At 34.5% G+C, this 17,351-nt stretch overlaps 1 protein-coding gene across 1 annotated transcript in view; it reads left to right on the top strand.

Annotated features, from left to right (window-relative positions):
• Positions 1 to 17,351, top strand: part of CSMD1 (CUB and Sushi multiple domains 1) — a 1,614,989-nt gene that overhangs the window by 1,459,011 nt on the left and 138,627 nt on the right. Inside the window, exons 44-48 of the mRNA XM_063099815.1 lie at positions 1,969 to 2,114; positions 2,923 to 3,003; positions 4,024 to 4,137; positions 10,012 to 10,200; positions 14,547 to 14,693. Of these exons, the coding sequence (XP_062955885.1) occupies positions 1,969 to 2,114; positions 2,923 to 3,003; positions 4,024 to 4,137; positions 10,012 to 10,200; positions 14,547 to 14,693 (677 nt within the window). The remainder of the gene's footprint in view (positions 1 to 1,968; positions 2,115 to 2,922; positions 3,004 to 4,023; positions 4,138 to 10,011; positions 10,201 to 14,546; positions 14,694 to 17,351) is intronic.

The following is a 17,351-nucleotide window of genomic DNA, read 5'->3' as shown; positions in this document are numbered from 1 at the left end:
GATAAACTATTCTGATTTAGCAGTTACATGCCACTTGCATGTCAGATTACACATTTAGAAATGAACTAGTTAGATAATGGAAAAGAAATTTACTATCAAAATCCAGAGAGATGGAGAATAAATTGAATGTTAATATGCTTGGGTTTTGCTACATGGTAGAAATAGCCAGGATTGCTTTTAATTTATAGGAATATGCGAAGATTGTTTTATTTTACATTGTTAAGTGTGATTTTTACATTGTTAAGTGTCCTCCACCATTGTTTGATGCTCCTGGCACACAGCCCTCCCTCCATCATCCATATATGTTGTAGCCTTGCATGTGACAGACAGGGAGTCACACTGAGCCAGGGACCAGGGAGGGACTGTAGCTGTAGCTCTTTCTAATGAGTTATGTCCATGGGAGTGACTGTTCTTGCCTTTGCTTTTTGAGGTGAGAGTTTATTAGGGAAACAGGAAATGACAGTTCTCCTGGGATCTGTGGTGGGAGATGTAGGTTGTTCGTGAGGGCTCTAGGACGGGTGTGGTGTTGGAATAAACTGCTGTGACAGCTAAAGGAGTAATTGCATTTGTGTGTGTGTATGTGTGTGTGTGTGGTACATTTGTGTGTATGGGTGTGAGTGCGGGTTTGTGTGTATTGGTATGTATCTGTGTGGTACATGTCTGTGTGGGTAAGCCTGTGTGGTGTGTGTGTGGGGGGGTGAGCGTGTGAAGTGTGCTTAAGTGCATATGGTATGTCTGTGTGAGTGTGTGTCTGTGTGTGTGTGGTGTGGCTGAACTCTTCTTAGAGTCCAAAGAGGGCAAGATTTGACCTGCACAAGCAGGGACAGATACCACAGGGCTTATAATAAATCATGTTAAGGATTTGGGGCTTTATCTAAGAGCTGTGAGGATCCACTTAAGGGTTTTAAGCAGGGAACATGTGAGGCCAGATTTCGCTTGCAGAAGAATTGTTCTCATTTTGTGGGAAATCTAGTTTCAAAGGGCAAGATGGGAGGCTGGCTTTTGAGGCTGTAGAAATAAATCTTGGAGGGAGATGAAAATTACTTGAACCGGTGGATGAAAATGACAAGAAACAGAGAACTTGAAATACTAAATTGACCATATGAAGCTGCCATTTCAAAAGCAAAAGCAAAACAAAACACTATAATATCGCCAGTTTCACATAGATTAAGCTTTCTATTTAGAAGGTAAAATCCAAAAGTCTTGCCAATTAACAGATGCCCAGTGCCTATCATCAGAACAGTCATGAAAGAGAGACTGAAAAGTTTAGTCAGCTTTGTGAATATTAAATATCTTAAGGAAGAAAGGTATGGTATGTTGAACGTTCAAAAGGAGAGAACAGAACTGAGGTTACCAGAGGTGGGAAAGGGGGAGTGGGATGGGGTAAGGGAGGAATCAGTAAAGGGCCAGAAAAAAATGATTACATTGTATAATGTCGAATATACTAATTATCTTGATTTGAGCATCACATGTTGAACACAGGTATTGATATCCAACTCTGTACCCCACAGATATGCACAATCAACTGTTACAATAAAAAATTTTTTTAAAGGAAAAAAAAATAAACATCTTGATATTTCTAAATAGTGTCCAGAGGATGTTATATTTCACAGTTTTTAAAAAATATTTTAATTCATTAGCAAAATTTTTCATAAAGCTCTCATTATTACATAAACATCCTTGCATTTAGACTTTAAAATGTGGGAATTTGAAAGGAAGCCACTAAGTGGTATAAAATGTGACCAAATTTCTGACGTTTGTCTGAAAAAGGCAAGCTTTGGACGTGGGTGTTGAACCAGTGCTGCCTTTCCAGGTTTGAGTACCTGGAGCGGAGCCTGGAGCCTGGGGTTTGGGGTCAGCCCGTAATGCTTTTAGCAAGACAGAGCCTAGCTGTCAGGAGAAATAGTGGTTACTTTCAGTTGTGACATGAGAACTTTCTACTCCAACTGCTCTTTCTCTCTCTCCTAGGGATGGGCCAGATCAGAATTCACCTCAGCTGGGAGTTTTCAGTGGTAATACCGCTCTCGAAACAGCTTATAGTTCTACCAACCAAGTCCTGCTCAAGTTCCACAGTGACTTTTCAAATGGAGGTTTCTTTGTCCTCAATTTTCACGGTCAGTTCATTTTCACTCCATTGATTAAGACAGAATTCCATGTGCTGTTTCTCACAGAATTGACCCACGCCTCATTTCCAGCTGTAATTCCTTGACTAGGTCCACAGAGAGCCTTTAGGATTGTCTTGCCTTGGAGGCCAATTTCCTGTGATCCTTTTTGGTTTAAGGATATCTTTACTATTTATTACTTCACATCTTATCAAGTCATGTTTTGAAGTAAGCTTCGATTCATTTCAGGATAAATATATTATAAATAAAACTCTGATAATGGAGGCCACTGAAATACATTTGGTACCTTTTATAGATTTACTCATTTCTGTCCCTACATGAAGTCTTATAGCAAATGTCATGTAATTATAAATGGGGCAAAAGCAACTTCTAATGATCTTTAGAATGAACTCTAACAATATGGAATAAAGCATATCATTCCCTTATCTCTCAGGACACTGCCACCCATAAAATTCCGCAGGACAAGAAACAGACATTACCAAATGTTGACATGGACAGGGAGCCACATCATGATTGAATCATTCCTCTTGCAGAATTTCAAAAATATGTAAAAAGGGTTTACTTAAATGTTATAATCTTTAAAATTTTTACACATTTTTTTGGACTTTAAATATTCCTAGGCATTAAATACTCGTATGAACATTGGAAGCTTGAGAATTTTATACAACAGTGATTTATAAACATAGACATTTTAGTGTACTTAAGTACTATAACATCTTTAAGAGGAATGCTTTTTTGTAATATTTTTGTTTACTCAACAAATTTAATTGCTGTTATTTTTTTTTCATAAATCATTTAGCATTTCAGCTCAAGAAATGTGAACCTCCCCCTGCAGTTCCACAGGCAGAAATGCTTACTGAGGATGAGGATTTTGAAATAGGTAATATTTTCTTCATTACCATACCATGAATTCAACTTGACTTTTTTATACCACTTCTAACTGCAGTGGCTACTCAGACTAGCGGTAATTTGTCAGAAAATATTATCTCTAAAGTATTGCTGGGGGCTTATACAGAGGTCATGTATCAAATAGAAATGATTCTCTTTATTTCAATGATTTTTTGTTTTCTTTTGTTTTTCCATTTGAATTTTGCTTTTGTCATTTTGAGCTCTTTCTCCCTTGTGACATTTACTGGTTCACTCTGTTTTGAATAAAGTTTTCAGAGATGGATGAGCAGATATTTGTGGTTAGTTAGGGGAACATGTTTATGTACTTGTGGAAGACCTTAATCATTTGTGGCTAAGATAATGATTAGGACAATGCAGACCTTTTATTTCAACTGGAGTATAATTAGTAGAGTATATTTAATGATAGGATTTATAAATTATGCTTTATCATCTTTATCGGTGCTCTAATTCATGAAATAATTATCTGGTCATATTAAGAAAGCAGCCATGGCATATATCTGTAGTGGAACTGTTGTGACCCAGGATTTCTCAGACCCAGTTAAAAATTCTTTGTCCTGTTGTCACACCACATTTCTGACCACTGGTCAAACCATGGTGACCCAATTTCTTTGTTAACTGGAGTATTGTGCTAATTAGGCCAAGGTCATGGATGAGCTCCCTTTGTAGACCTCACTTAAACAGCAAGCCTCTATTTCAGTTTTTTATTTTTTGGTAGTCACTGGGGAAGGGGAACACACATATATGCATCTGTCAAGGAAGAAAAACCTGCCACACTATTTCTTTACTAATATGGATTAAGTTTAAGATAGTGTTTTTATAAATTAAGAACTGAAAATGCTATTTTTTAAACAGACTAAAAATATAGACATCGTTTCTGAAATCGTTTGCATATTGACTTAATTCTTTAAGTAGTCATGTATGTTTCATACATTCACACACTCTGAATGTCACAAGAACACAATCGCCTAGTGTGTTGTATTGACTCTTTCAGGAGATTTTGTGAAGTACCAGTGCCATCCTGGGTACACTTTGTTGGGGACTGACACACTGACCTGCAAGCTCAGTTCCCAGTTGCAATTTGAAGGCTCTCTCCCAACATGTGAAGGTATGCACAGTTTGTATTATTATTTGTATTGGTGTTAATTTCTTTGTATGGATTTGAACTTAATCTCTATCTGTGCTATGATCCCATTGAAATAAAAATAACTTGCAAACAGAAATATATAATGACCCATTCTTTTTTAGCTAGCCCTAGAAAATAAATCAAAGCCCCATCAAATAAGAAATCATGTTTTTTGGCAACAATTTATAATGAAAATGTTCAAATATGTGGGAAAGTTGAAATAATTTAAAAATAAGCACCTGAATATTCACCACCTAGGTTCCACTATGAATGTTTACAAAACTTCCTTTATCCACAGATTTGATGCTGAACCCATTGATTCAATCAATTAGAATACAATCTAATTACTTTAAAAATATCATTTAATAGGCACAACTATTAAGTACTGTTGGAAGAAAAAAAAAAGCTATAAAGAAGCTCAAATGCTTAAGTAAATAAAAAACATCATTGGTTTGCTTATTAAAAAGTTTCTAAATTAGAATTTTTTTTTATGACTTCAGAATCATGATGAAATGAATGTGGTGCCTATGAGCAATGGGATCTCCCTTTTAAGGAATCTGAATATTATTCTTTAGGGAGATTGAATCACCTAAAAGGGCCCAAAATTTAGTACAAGACCAGATTAAGAGCCCCAGTCTAGACTCTATCAAGTGACTTTGGGGAAGTCATTAATCCCCTGTGCATCCTGCATAAGGAGGATAATTTATCTGCCTTGTTTATAAGATTGTTGTAAAGACTCAATGAATATTAAATGAATTATTATCTTAAATGTTTTATATTAGTTGTTCACCCTATAGAAGGGAGTTTTCTTTGCATTGCAGTATTGTCAATTTTGCGATGATTTGGGGAGTACCAATGCCTGTGAGTGGATTCTCTTCAGATGTCTGATAATTTCTTGCCTTCTCCTTACGTGATGAGGCAAAACCCTAATCACCCTGAGAGATGGAAGCAATTTTCAGCATCTGAAGGAAAATTTACATGGATTTTGGAATGAATTACTATAAATATCCATAGTAACTTAGATAATTAAAAAAAAAAAAAAAAACTTTAAAATTCTATCTGCATGAGAGCCACGGGTGTGGGACTACCACCCTGGGAAAGCAACAGCCACTCAGTCTGCTCTTTAAATGCTGACAGAATCCATGCTGCTGTCAGTCACTGAAACTTTGTTCCTTTTAGTTTCCTCACTTAGGAGTCGAGGATCATATTGGGTACAAAGTCAGGAGGCCAAAGGCATAATTTTCTTGGAAAAAAATTAGTGTCAGTGCCATGTTACAACCGCAACAATGATCTACTTGTGGATTTTTTCTCAAGATACGGGGACTTAACCTGTTTGTGTTTTGCTGTTTTATATAAAAATTAATTGAGGCAAATCACATTTTTAAGGTACATTTTAATCCCAGTGAACTTGACTTTGCATTTCAGAGTAAAGGACCTTAAGCAAAGGCGGTCTTAGTGGAGAAGTGAAGAAAGTCTTCCGTATTCATTTAGTATACCACCCTAAACTCAGAAATCTGCCTTTGTTATGTTGTCCTCCCCAGATTATCCTAGTTTTTAATTTAAATGATGTTTAATTCATAGCAATACAAGAACAGAGAAAATCAACCCAACTTAAGCATCAGTCTTCAAATCACCTAGACTGCCACACATTGCAGGGCACATTCAGCAGACATGGCTTGTCCTCCACATTCTCGTCAAAGATTCCCACACCCTCCTGAACTGTGCAGCGATCATTAAATAGTATAACCTTGTTCTCTTCTCTTTCAGTTCAGGAGGAAATTCTTTTAAAATGAACTGAGAGTAATCTTAGCTGCCATTCTCTACACAATTCATCATTTAAAACCAGGAAATAGGAGCTTAGATGTCTTTTGCCAAATCGTTAATCATTTAAAAATTTAATTATAATCTTTAAGTATTTTTTTATTATTTACTTGATTTGATTGAACTCAAGTAGGACCAATCCCCCAGTAGTTTCTTGATGAAAAATTGTATTAGCTCTTACTCTTACTTCTTCAAAAGTCATAACCATACTTTCAGAAGTTCTGCTTTGACAATTATCACCAATTTGGGGGAAACAAGGGGAATAGATTGTTCTTTTAAAGTTAGCACTATATGCAGATACATATTACCATGTTAGATACCTATCCTTATTTATAGAAAGCAACTGAATGAGAGATATCACAAAAGTGACTTTTCTCATGTTAATGGAAGTATTTCAAAAAGTGAAGAGAATTAATAACAAAGGTTGGGAAACACAAAACAGCAGGCACACAGAGTCCAGGAAAGAGAAGGTGGCTCCTGGCAGCTTGCTCTTAGGGATTGTGTGGGGAAGAGCTACTAAACTGGGCTGGAATCCTAAAATAGGGCCAGATTTCAAAAGGTCATCAGTGTCAGGTTTCTTCATTTTAATATACTCATACCATGCGGATACAGCAATAGTTTTCAGAAAATTATTTTAAAAAATTGGAAACGTACATTTTCAATGAATGCTAAAGCGAATCAGTGACCTTCCAATAATGCCCATTTTTCTGAAAAGCCGCAGAGGGAAGTGACATAAAAACCACAGGAAAGCGGCTGACCAGCGCCAGCTACCTGCACGTGTCTGAGAGCAAAGGCGCCTCACAGGCCTCACGTGTGGCTTTGCCCACTAGTCTACACTCAGTTTTCACACTTCTCTCATACCTATGGGTGTTTTAAAGAATTAATCTTAATTACTTATAACTCCTAATTTATATTACTAATCCTGTATACTAATCCTAATCCTATATCACTTTTGCTGAAGGCCTGCAAGATGCGTTTAATAATGTGCTTTGGGTTTTAAGCCTTGCATTTGATTTTTCTTTAAAAATAAGCTGAAGGAATAACACCGTGCAGAGAAATGATGGCTCAAAGGACAAACAGATGTCTTAGAGAGGCAAGTGCCTCTCAGATGTGTTTTTGACAGGACCCTACGCAGATGCTTCCTGGTGGCGAGAGGTTTCCCAAACTCCCCTGTGGAGAAGCAGTGTGCTTTTTAATGTGTGATTGCTGTTAGAGAAATGAGCAGCTGGGCTGGGGGAGAGCACGTGGTCCTTTGAAACCTTCCCACTCTAAGTCGCTGTTGCTCCTAGCAACTGTTTATAGCAATGAACTGAAGGAATAGGTAGGCATGAAAGGGTGAGAGAGACAAAATGAAACAAAGACACTCTAGCTCATGGGGAAACATTCAAATGCACCTTAAAAACAATATGTATATCTGAAAAAAATATCCTTAAGTATTGTAAGAAAAATGATACAAATGATTTTGCTGTTATTTTCATTTTGTCTTCTCCGTAAAACAAAAACAACACTTTGAAAATGGAAAGACTAAGAATAGCTAGGCTTAAGACAATGCTTCTGATTCATTTCCAAATCCAAAGATATGCTCATAGTTTTCCCGGTGGATTTTAGCAACTCAGTAGAAGGTTTCCTATTTCCAGATGGCTTGAATATGTTTCTCAAATGTCATGCAGCAAGATGAAATGTGCTTTTGGTGTCAGGAAAAGGCAGGCATGTGGTGAGAACATCCCTAGTCCTTAGGCCATTTTCTGCTTAGATGAAGTTCGGCTTAGATGAATGCTCATATAGTGCTTTAGAGTTAAGAAAAAAGATTTTCATCTATTAAATTATAACGCTGAAGTGTAGCTATTATTGCCATCTATTTATACCAAAGCCAAGAGAAGTTCTGGCTTTTATTGCAAAGTCAAGGCAGGTATGTGGAGCTTGTAAAACTCACAGATACTGATTGTTTTCTTGTTTTCTTTTTTAAATATCAACATGTTCACTTCTGAATGGGCATAATATATTTTACAAAGTGATCTCACCACCAGCACAGAAGAAAATAATGCTTTTATCTAAGATGTTTTAATCTTTGTGTTCTGGTTAGGGTTTTTTTTTTGTTTATATTATTGCCATTAATTTATCATTGTAATTTTTTAAAATATCTGACCTAAAAAACACATTTATTTCTTTTTCTTTTCTTTTTTAAATTTTTATTTGTTTATTTTTATTTTAACTTCTCAATATACATTGTAGTTGATTTTCATGACCCTTTATCTGTTCTTCTTCTCCCCTCCCTCTCTCCCCTCCACCCCTACATCATATCTGATCGCTTGTCTTAACAAGTTCAAGGAATTGTGATTGTTGTATTTTATCCCCCCCCATTTGTTTGTGTGCTTATTTATTTATTTATTTTTAGCTCACACAAATAAGTAAGAACGTGTGGTATTTCTCTTTCTGTGCCTGACTTGTTTCACTTAATATAATTTTTTCTAAGTCCATCCATATTGCTGCAAATGGCAGTATTTCATTCTTTTTTATAGCAGAGTAGAATTCCATTGTGCAGATATACCACATTTTCCGTATCTAATGATGGACATTTGGACTGGTTCCAACTCTTGGCTATTGTAAATAGTGCTGCAGTAAACATTGGAGGACAGGTATACCTTCGACATGAGGATTTCCATTCCTTTGGGTGTATTCCCAGCAGCAGAATAGCTGGGTCATATGGTAGATCTATCTGTAATTGTTTGAAGAACCTCCATACCATTTTCCATAAAGGATGCACCATTCTGCAGTCCCACCAACAGTCTATGAGAGTTGCTTTTTCTCTGCAACCTCGCCAGCAATTATCATTCTCAGTCTTTTGGATATTAGCCATCCTGAGTGGAGTGAGATGGTATCTCAAAGTGGTCTTGATTTGCATTTCCTGGATGCCAAAGGTTCTGTGAATGTTTCATTATTGGTGGTCTTATGCCTAAACATTCTCTAAATTTTAAGATATATCTCAATTAGAATTCTAAAATCAGTTCAAGAAAATAGGGAAAAAATATTTTGTTACTTGACACAAAACATATTTCATAAGCTTTGCTCATCTATTTGGGAAGTCTCTTTATTTTGAAGGGTATGTAGATATAATACACATTTAACTAATTAAAAGGAAATAACAAATCTTTTGACAAAACTTTTTCATTAGGAAAAGCTGATTATTGAACTTTTTAAACACTGTGTAAATAGTTTTGGTACATCTCTGTTTATTTACAAACCCTTACCAATAATACAAATAATTTTTCATTAATAGTTCTATCAGCAAACTATTTATGAAGGATAATTTAAGTTAGTAATGAGAGAAATTACTAATCAAAAGACTCTTCTTTGGTGCTTTTCTTCTGCATATTCATAGCTATGCATATTTTTATTTTGAATAAACTGGAAGTAGCTGAATAAGGAATAAAAAAGAAAGCAGGAGGGGAAAAGTGTGTCAAAGTATCCTTTTCATATTTTGATGATGCATTTCCAATAAATTCATCCCTTAGAAATCACTGCTCCTGCTGCACATGGTAAGAACCTGAGGTGTCCCTGATTCATTCTCTTCCCAGGTCTCAAGCAATCACATCGAATGCTTAAATTTACTGTTCTAAGTATATATAAGGCTGAAATAAATACTATTTTTCTTTTATTGCATAAAATTCTACCGTATTTTGTAATGCTATCTTGAAAAGGTGAGGCCTTACTTTGTAGTTGAGTTCAGAAAACTTGGGATTGTATGATGAAATCCACAGTGCACCTGCCCCAAATTAAGGTGTGTGAGTTGCAGGGGCTAAAGGAACGTACAGGCTTTACAGAAATAACTGCAGAGTAAAGATAAGTGAATGATAATTACTCATTATTATTAAGTGTTGCTCTTCTGCCATGTTTGTATCCTGTATTAAATTTGGTCAGCACTCCATCAGATTGCCCTTTCTTTTCATTGGCTTGTACATACAAGAATAGAAACTATCCTACTGAAGTTGGATTCACTTTGTTAATGCAAATCTTTGCTGGTGCTTCTCTCTGCAGCACAATGTCCAGCAAATGAAGTCCGGACAGAAGCATCTGGAGTAATCCTCAGTCCAGGATATCCAGGCAACTATTTTAACTCCCAGACATGCTCTTGGAGTATTAAAGTGGATCCAAACTATAACATTACCATCTTTGTGGACACATTTCAAAGTGAAAAGCAATTTGATGCCCTGGAAGTATTTGATGGTAAGTTTCTTTAGTCTTTATATATCAGTGGCTTCTACATCATTAGTAAAAATATCATTATGTGGTTTTAGAGACACAAGCACTTAGATATGTCGAGTTAAATTACATCTTCCAAAACAAAGAAAAATGAACTACTGTGGGACTTGTGTATTCTCAGAGGTGAAGTAGTCTGTGAAACGTCACCGTACTTATTATTGTTCATGATGCAACTTTTCAGACAATCAGAAAACTTAATGATACAATCTGAAAATGTATTGACTTTTCTTTAACCATTCATAGTTCTTTAATGTGAAGGTTGAGAGTAGATGATCTCAAAAAGCCCTTCTTTTATCTCTTAAATATTATACTGATTCACAAGATCTTTTAAGAAATTTAAGAGGCCCAGTGGTATTTTAATTAATCTAAGTAATTACTTTACAGGAAATATGTAAAAATAATAACTCACCGAGATTTCTAGATGGTAAATGCTCCAGAAAGCTTTAATGTACATTTTTTAAAAAAATAGTGAAGTGCAGTTAACTAAACACATGCTAACCCTGTTTTCAACATTGACTTTTTAATGCAATTCTAATGAGCATTTTAGCATAACAGTGCTATGATTAACAGTAATATGTGGTTGAATTGTCAATTTGAAGTGGAACTGATGTTAATATTTTTCTTTGTATAAAAGCATCATCATGGCCCAGAAAATTTGATCAGGATACAATTACAGCTGTACATAATAACAGGGTTTTCATATGTTTTGACAGATTTGTCAAGTTCTCATAAATAACAATCAATTGGTGAAAAAAATTACTCAGATTGATTCTATGTGTGTTTGTGTGCATTTTACTGACTTGGTGAATTTTAACAGTCAAATTCCTCATATAGATTGACACCACATTATTTAATTTATGTATTTCAAAGGATGAACTACTCTTAAATGTGGAAATTAAATTCACATTTTTAAACATTGAAACAGAGAACTGAAGAATAATATTTTTATTTTTAGAGCATTTTTTTAATTGTGTTAAAACAGACATGCATTATTGAAGCATTTTTCCTTAGTCTTTGGAATGGGGAGAAGTTAAAAAAAAAAGAATGGGGAAAAGTAATTCATTAGCCAGCTGTACAAATGGAGCTTCTTAAGTTGATGAGGAAGTCAGGTAAACTATATCCTGAGGCCTATTAGGCATCATAAAAAAATTTTAAAATGAGAGCAGCCAGCCTCACAGGCTGTATATCTATGTGCATGTTTGTGTATGTATATACATATATATTCCTTTAGATGCCATACATAATTAAATATATTTAAATAATTATTTTAAATTGATGTATTTTCTTTGGTTCACATTACTTGAATTGAAATATAGCTGGCATCATTTCTACATCTCTTAATTTTGGAGCAAAATCCTGATCAATAATTTATACATTAGTGGCTTATAATTTGATCTCACAAAATATGAACAGATCATGGCCATTATAAACAACAAGCAACACAGATAATAGCGATAGTATCATAACAGTTACTGTCAAAATTATCAGAGATATATGATTAGGGCTGTTCTGGTCTCAAAGATTTTTTTTTTTATAAAATGAAAGGTCAGAGTTTTATATGAATAAATTTTTTAAGCAGTGTCATTTTTGTTGCAGTCAATGTCTCATTCATCTCTCACTTTTTTTTTTTTTAATTGTAAAACAGGGGCTTTATTGTAGTTCATGAGTTGACCAAAAAACATGTTGAATGTATTGATTTTAAACTTTATTAACCCAGTAGTATATTACTCTTTATGGCTCCAGTAGTTGATATTTCACAATTTTTAAAAATAGGATTTTAAGTATTGTAGAACTCAGTTGAGATGACTGTCAAAATAAAGATCGTGATGTTCGTGATAATCTGCTCGTGAGTTTCCATCTTGGCAATAGCGATGCTGCTCTTCTTTGAGGTCTTGCTACTTTTCCGCACAAGTGGGATGTCTGCTTTCAAAGAATGGTCCTTCTAGAAATGTGTTACATTTTAGGCCAAGAGAACAGATGGAAAATAATGAGGGATTAGATGTTGGATTAAGAATAACTGAAACCTTACTCTTGAAGTCTGTCATTAAAAATGACATTTTAAAATTATCATAAATTCAGGTTAATTAATTTCCCCAGGGCATTTTATTTCAGTATATATTTCAGTGTGCTTCAGTGTTTATTTCAATGTATATCATTGTCTCTTTAAATAACAAGCAAACCAACACAAAAATATACTTCTGTCTTTGTCAATTATAAAACATAGTCATCCTTTTGCAAAGTATCTTCCAGGAAATTTACCCATGACAATCTTGCACAGTAGGAATTATTATTTCTTTGGATTCTCCTTCACTCTGGCCAAACTCAACATTGCCTTGATCACTGTTATTTAATATGCTAGGTTTTTTGTGGGTTTTTAAAAATTTATTTGTTTACTAGGGCTGTCATAACAGAGTGCCACAAAACGGCTTAAACAAAAATTTATTTCCTCGCAGCTCTGGAGACTGAAAGTCCAAGATCAAGATGTCAGTAGGGTTGGTCTATCCTGAGACCTCTGTTCTTGGCTTGTAGATGTCAGCTCTCTTGCTGGTCTTTACATGGCCTACCTGCTGTGTACGTCTGTGTTCTAATCCCCTCCTTATAAGGGCACCAGTCATATTGGATTAGGTGATGAATTTATTTAACCTTAATTATCTTTTGAAAGGCCCCATCTCCAAATACCGTTACATTCTGAAGTTCTGGGGATTAGGACTTCAACATGTAAATTTAGGAGATACACAGTCCAGTTCATAACAGTTTTATTTGGAAAAATCATTAGAAATTCTCTGACTGAAAGTCACACAAAGAATGAAGTTGTGTTTTCTCAATAAAATTCTAAGTGTAACTCAAAGATAGATGTGACTTAACTTAATAAAATTTGTATTATGAACAGCAATGACAGGCACATTCTCCCATTCTTTAATGTGTTTCCTGGGAGTGAATTGTAAAAGGTAGAAAAGCCATGAAATCTTTTAAGACTATGAGATAGCGTTGAGTTCACTAACAGTGTAGTGTTGTCGAGGAGACCCTGGAGGTATCAGTGAAACTTGTACATCAAGAAGGCAATTTCTCTCAATAAATAACATTGAGTTATGGGGATGAGTGTGAGGCTAGTTGAATATATACTGCATTTGCTTTTATTAACTATATACTTAATATTAATTTTTGTCTTAATTTCTTGAAAAATTTCAAATATAAAGAAAGGTGAAAAAACAAAAATATATAGAGAGAGATGAATTTTAGGATTTTGTCAAATTCACTTTCAGCCCTTTTGCAATAAAGAAGCAAGCCATACAGATAAAGTTTGAAGCCCCACCATATCCAATTCCCCTTGCACCTCTCCTGAAAGGATTAGCATTCTGAAGAATTCATTATCTATCCATCATTTAGCTAGCTAGCTACATACACACATTTTATATATTGCATACTTTTGAATTTTTACACAAATGCTATAATTGTATATTTATCTGCAAATAGATATTTTAGTTATCTATTTTAAGTTATGTTAAGATAATTTAGTTGTGCTGTTTTAAAAATTACCTATGCTGGGCCAGCCCCGTGGCTCGCTCGGGAAAGTGCGGAGCTGGTAGCGCTGAGGCTGCTGCGGGTTTGGATCCTATAGAGGGATGGCCGGTGCGCTCACTGGCTGAGCGTGGTGCAGACCACACCATGCCAAGGGTTGCGATCCACTTACTGGTCAAAGAAAAAAAAAATTATCTATGCTAATATTCGTATATCTAGTTCATTAATTTAAATGCCATATGACTCTAACTCCTTTTCCTGGCATTTTCAATTCTTTTGTAAATCTCCAAAGTACTAGCTTGGATCCAAAAATTACTATGAGAAAAAAATACTGGAATACTTTTTTTTTTTTGTATACAGATAGTGCCTGTGCACATGTGCTAGAGTTTATAGCACGGTTTAACTGGATATTACCAAATTTCTTTCCAAAGTGATTGTACTAATTTATACTTCCACTAGTATTGCATGAAAGTTTCTATTTCCCTATATAAGTACAAAATTGTAAATACTAAAAATTACTTTTTTTTCAATTACTGCTGTTTTATAGACATTCATTTGATTTAATTATGATGTTATTAATGGCATATACATCTGAAATTATTTTTATAGGTTATTGTTTTATATTTATCAGGGAATCTATTTGTTGCTTTAGTCATTTGAAATTATTTGTTCTCTTTGATAATAAATAGCTGTATATTGTACATGTAGATTCCAACTTATCAAAAGCTAAAAATAGTATGTATTTTTTGATGCTAACTCATATGTGAACTTTGTTTTTCTCTTTCATATAGGTTCTTCTGGGCAAAGTCCTCTGTTAGTAGTCTTAAGTGGAAACCACACTGAACAATCCAATTTTACAAGCAAGAGTAATCAGCTTTATCTCCGCTGGTCTACTGATCATGCAACCAGTAAAAAAGGATTCAAGATTCGTTATACAGGTTAGTAAATGACATTTAGATTAATATGAAAGTGTATTAAATACAAGTGATCCTCATAAAATAAAACAATATTAAATAGATATCTAAAATATAAACCTAATTTCCAAAGATTAATAATTACCTGTGAAAGAAATAGTATGATGAGAAATACTCTGAGAGATATCTGTAAATCACATTAAGAAATTTGATGATTAATTTTTAAAAATATTTGTTGTTAAGATTATAAACCATTGAATTATATAACATAGATAGCAAAGACATTCCCCCAAAATAATGTAATCAAAATTAACTTTAAAATAAGTTTAAAGATTAAGGAAACAAACAGGAAGAGATAATTATATTTCTATTAATTGTACATGATAATATTCTATTACTATTAAGAGTATGTCTTTTTGTCTATCTATCTGTGTGTCTCTATCTTTATATATGCATACATACCATATATGCATATATATGCACATATAAACATGTACATAATAAATATATGTTTAATATATTTTCTTATTCAAATTTAAATTAGTTTGTCCTTTTTCTATCATATAATTTAATCATTCTTTGCCAGTAGTTATTTACATTAATTAGTTAATTAACAAATTAATTAAATAAGTCAATATATTTGTTATGATATATTAACTCCTGTGTACAATTGTCAGCATGATCTGATCCACATCACTGTTTTTACTGCCCTACAAAAGCAGTAGGTGGACTATTTTAATTTATGAGGACATTTTAAATTACCAAGCAAAAAATCTAACTTTCTCAGTATCTCACTCTATAATATCCATGATGACATTTGTGATCTTTTCTCGTAAGAGAAATGTCCATTGCATACTTTAAGTGGACAGTGCATCTTACCAGAGGGTTATTTATTTTTATGTTAGTGTTTTACATCTTCAGGGATGAGGAACTTCCTGAGGGAAGAGCAGGAAAAAGCTCCGGTAGATTTAAGACTAAAGTTGTAGCTCTCTCTGGTTGATAGACATCATAAAATGGTAAAAAGCATCAAGGTTTGGAAAAGCATTTGATGTGAGGACAGCGGGCATGAGTTCAGGCATTCTTCCTCCGGAAAGTTTAGTAAAATGCAGCCAGGCGTTTGTTCCGAAGAGCATTAGAGTGATGATTGGGTTTGTGCTCATCAAATTCTTTGTTTCAAAAAATAAATCAATAATCAGACTTTTGAAATTATTTATATTTATTTCCAATGTGCAAAACTGGTCAGCGGAGGAAAAATTATGGCAAACATAATTTGTCTTGTTTTATCTGCCACAAATTACTTAGTAGCTTGGTGATATGATTAAACCTTGAAATCTGAAAACAAGGACCTCTGTGCCTTTCAAAGGATATTTTCATTCAATGTGCAACAAGATCCTCTCTGTTAAACTGTTGGGGAAGAAAATAAAATTTTGTTTCATCAGTGAATATATATGATATATTCATATGTGTTATATATGGATATATGTAAAATCTGTGATATATATGTGTACTTCAAAAAGTATATGGAAAAAATAGAATTAAAAGATAATATGAATCTTTTCACAAACTTTGTGAAGTACCCTTGTATATGTATGTGTGTATGTGTGTGTGTATGAACAGATTTTCACTTAAAATTCAGTGTTCAGCAATCTCGGCTAGGAATTCAACACCAGAAATTTTTTAGCAGTAGTTAAATGAAAGTGTCCCTGAAATATCAAGATGTGAGAAGGAAGGTCTAGCTCATAACATGGCCACATGGCCACATCTTGCATCCCAACCTTTGTTTACCTTACACACATGAACTATTGATTGTTTAGATATAAGAGCAACATAATTTATCACCATAATTGGAAATCAAGGGAAGACAAAGCAAGTGCCTCTGTAATGGTGGTTCCAGACAATTCAGTAAATTGTGTTGTGTGGATGCTGAGCTAAAAATGTCCCTGTCATACTAAATGAAGCATATGCCAGCTACAGGATTGAGAGAGTCAAAAATACATACTAGGCTGCATACATCCAGAAAATCCGGGATATATAACTCTCCCAGTCTTCTCCCACTCTGGATGCCTACTTGATTGTGTCTGTTCTACGTCCCACTTTTCAAAGCCTCTGCCAGCAGAGATTAAGGGTTGGGTATTGGTCTTCTTGATTCTTCTCACTATAGCCAGGAATGGAGCAGGCAGGGCCCATGCGTTCTAATCTTCTGCATTACTCTTCAGTGCCATGTTTTCTCCTGCAAGCCACCTCCCTGTCTTATTTTAGGTGATAGGAAAGAAGAGGTACCTTGATAGCCCAGAGACAGAAGAAACATAGCAAAAGATCAGAAAGCATAGAATTAGACCATCATCCTGCAGATTATATCCGTTAACAGATTGAGCTATATCATAAACCACAGGTGACACCGCAGAATATCACGGACTCCCTTCTCCTTTCTGGGTGTTTCTGACCTTCTTTATCTTATCTCTAACTTTGGGAAAGGGTCTATAGTCTATTGCAGTCACTATTTTTCATTCTTATTTTTGTACTAGCACAATGATTCTAGGCAGTTAGTAGTCAGGGTGCCTTATCGTGCTCATACTTTTTTTAAACTGAGTATTTGGTTCATTCAAAACTTACAAGAATTTAGTCTAGCACAACTGGAGGTAGAACAATGGCATGGTTAATGGAACAGTGAATCAAGAGATT

This window comes from Cynocephalus volans, chromosome 1 (assembly GCF_027409185.1).
Source record: "Cynocephalus volans isolate mCynVol1 chromosome 1, mCynVol1.pri, whole genome shotgun sequence".
In the NCBI taxonomy this organism is placed as follows: domain Eukaryota; kingdom Metazoa; phylum Chordata; class Mammalia; order Dermoptera; family Cynocephalidae; genus Cynocephalus; species Cynocephalus volans.
Note: the sequence above shows the minus strand (reverse complement) of the source record. Positions and strands in the feature narration are given on the sequence as shown.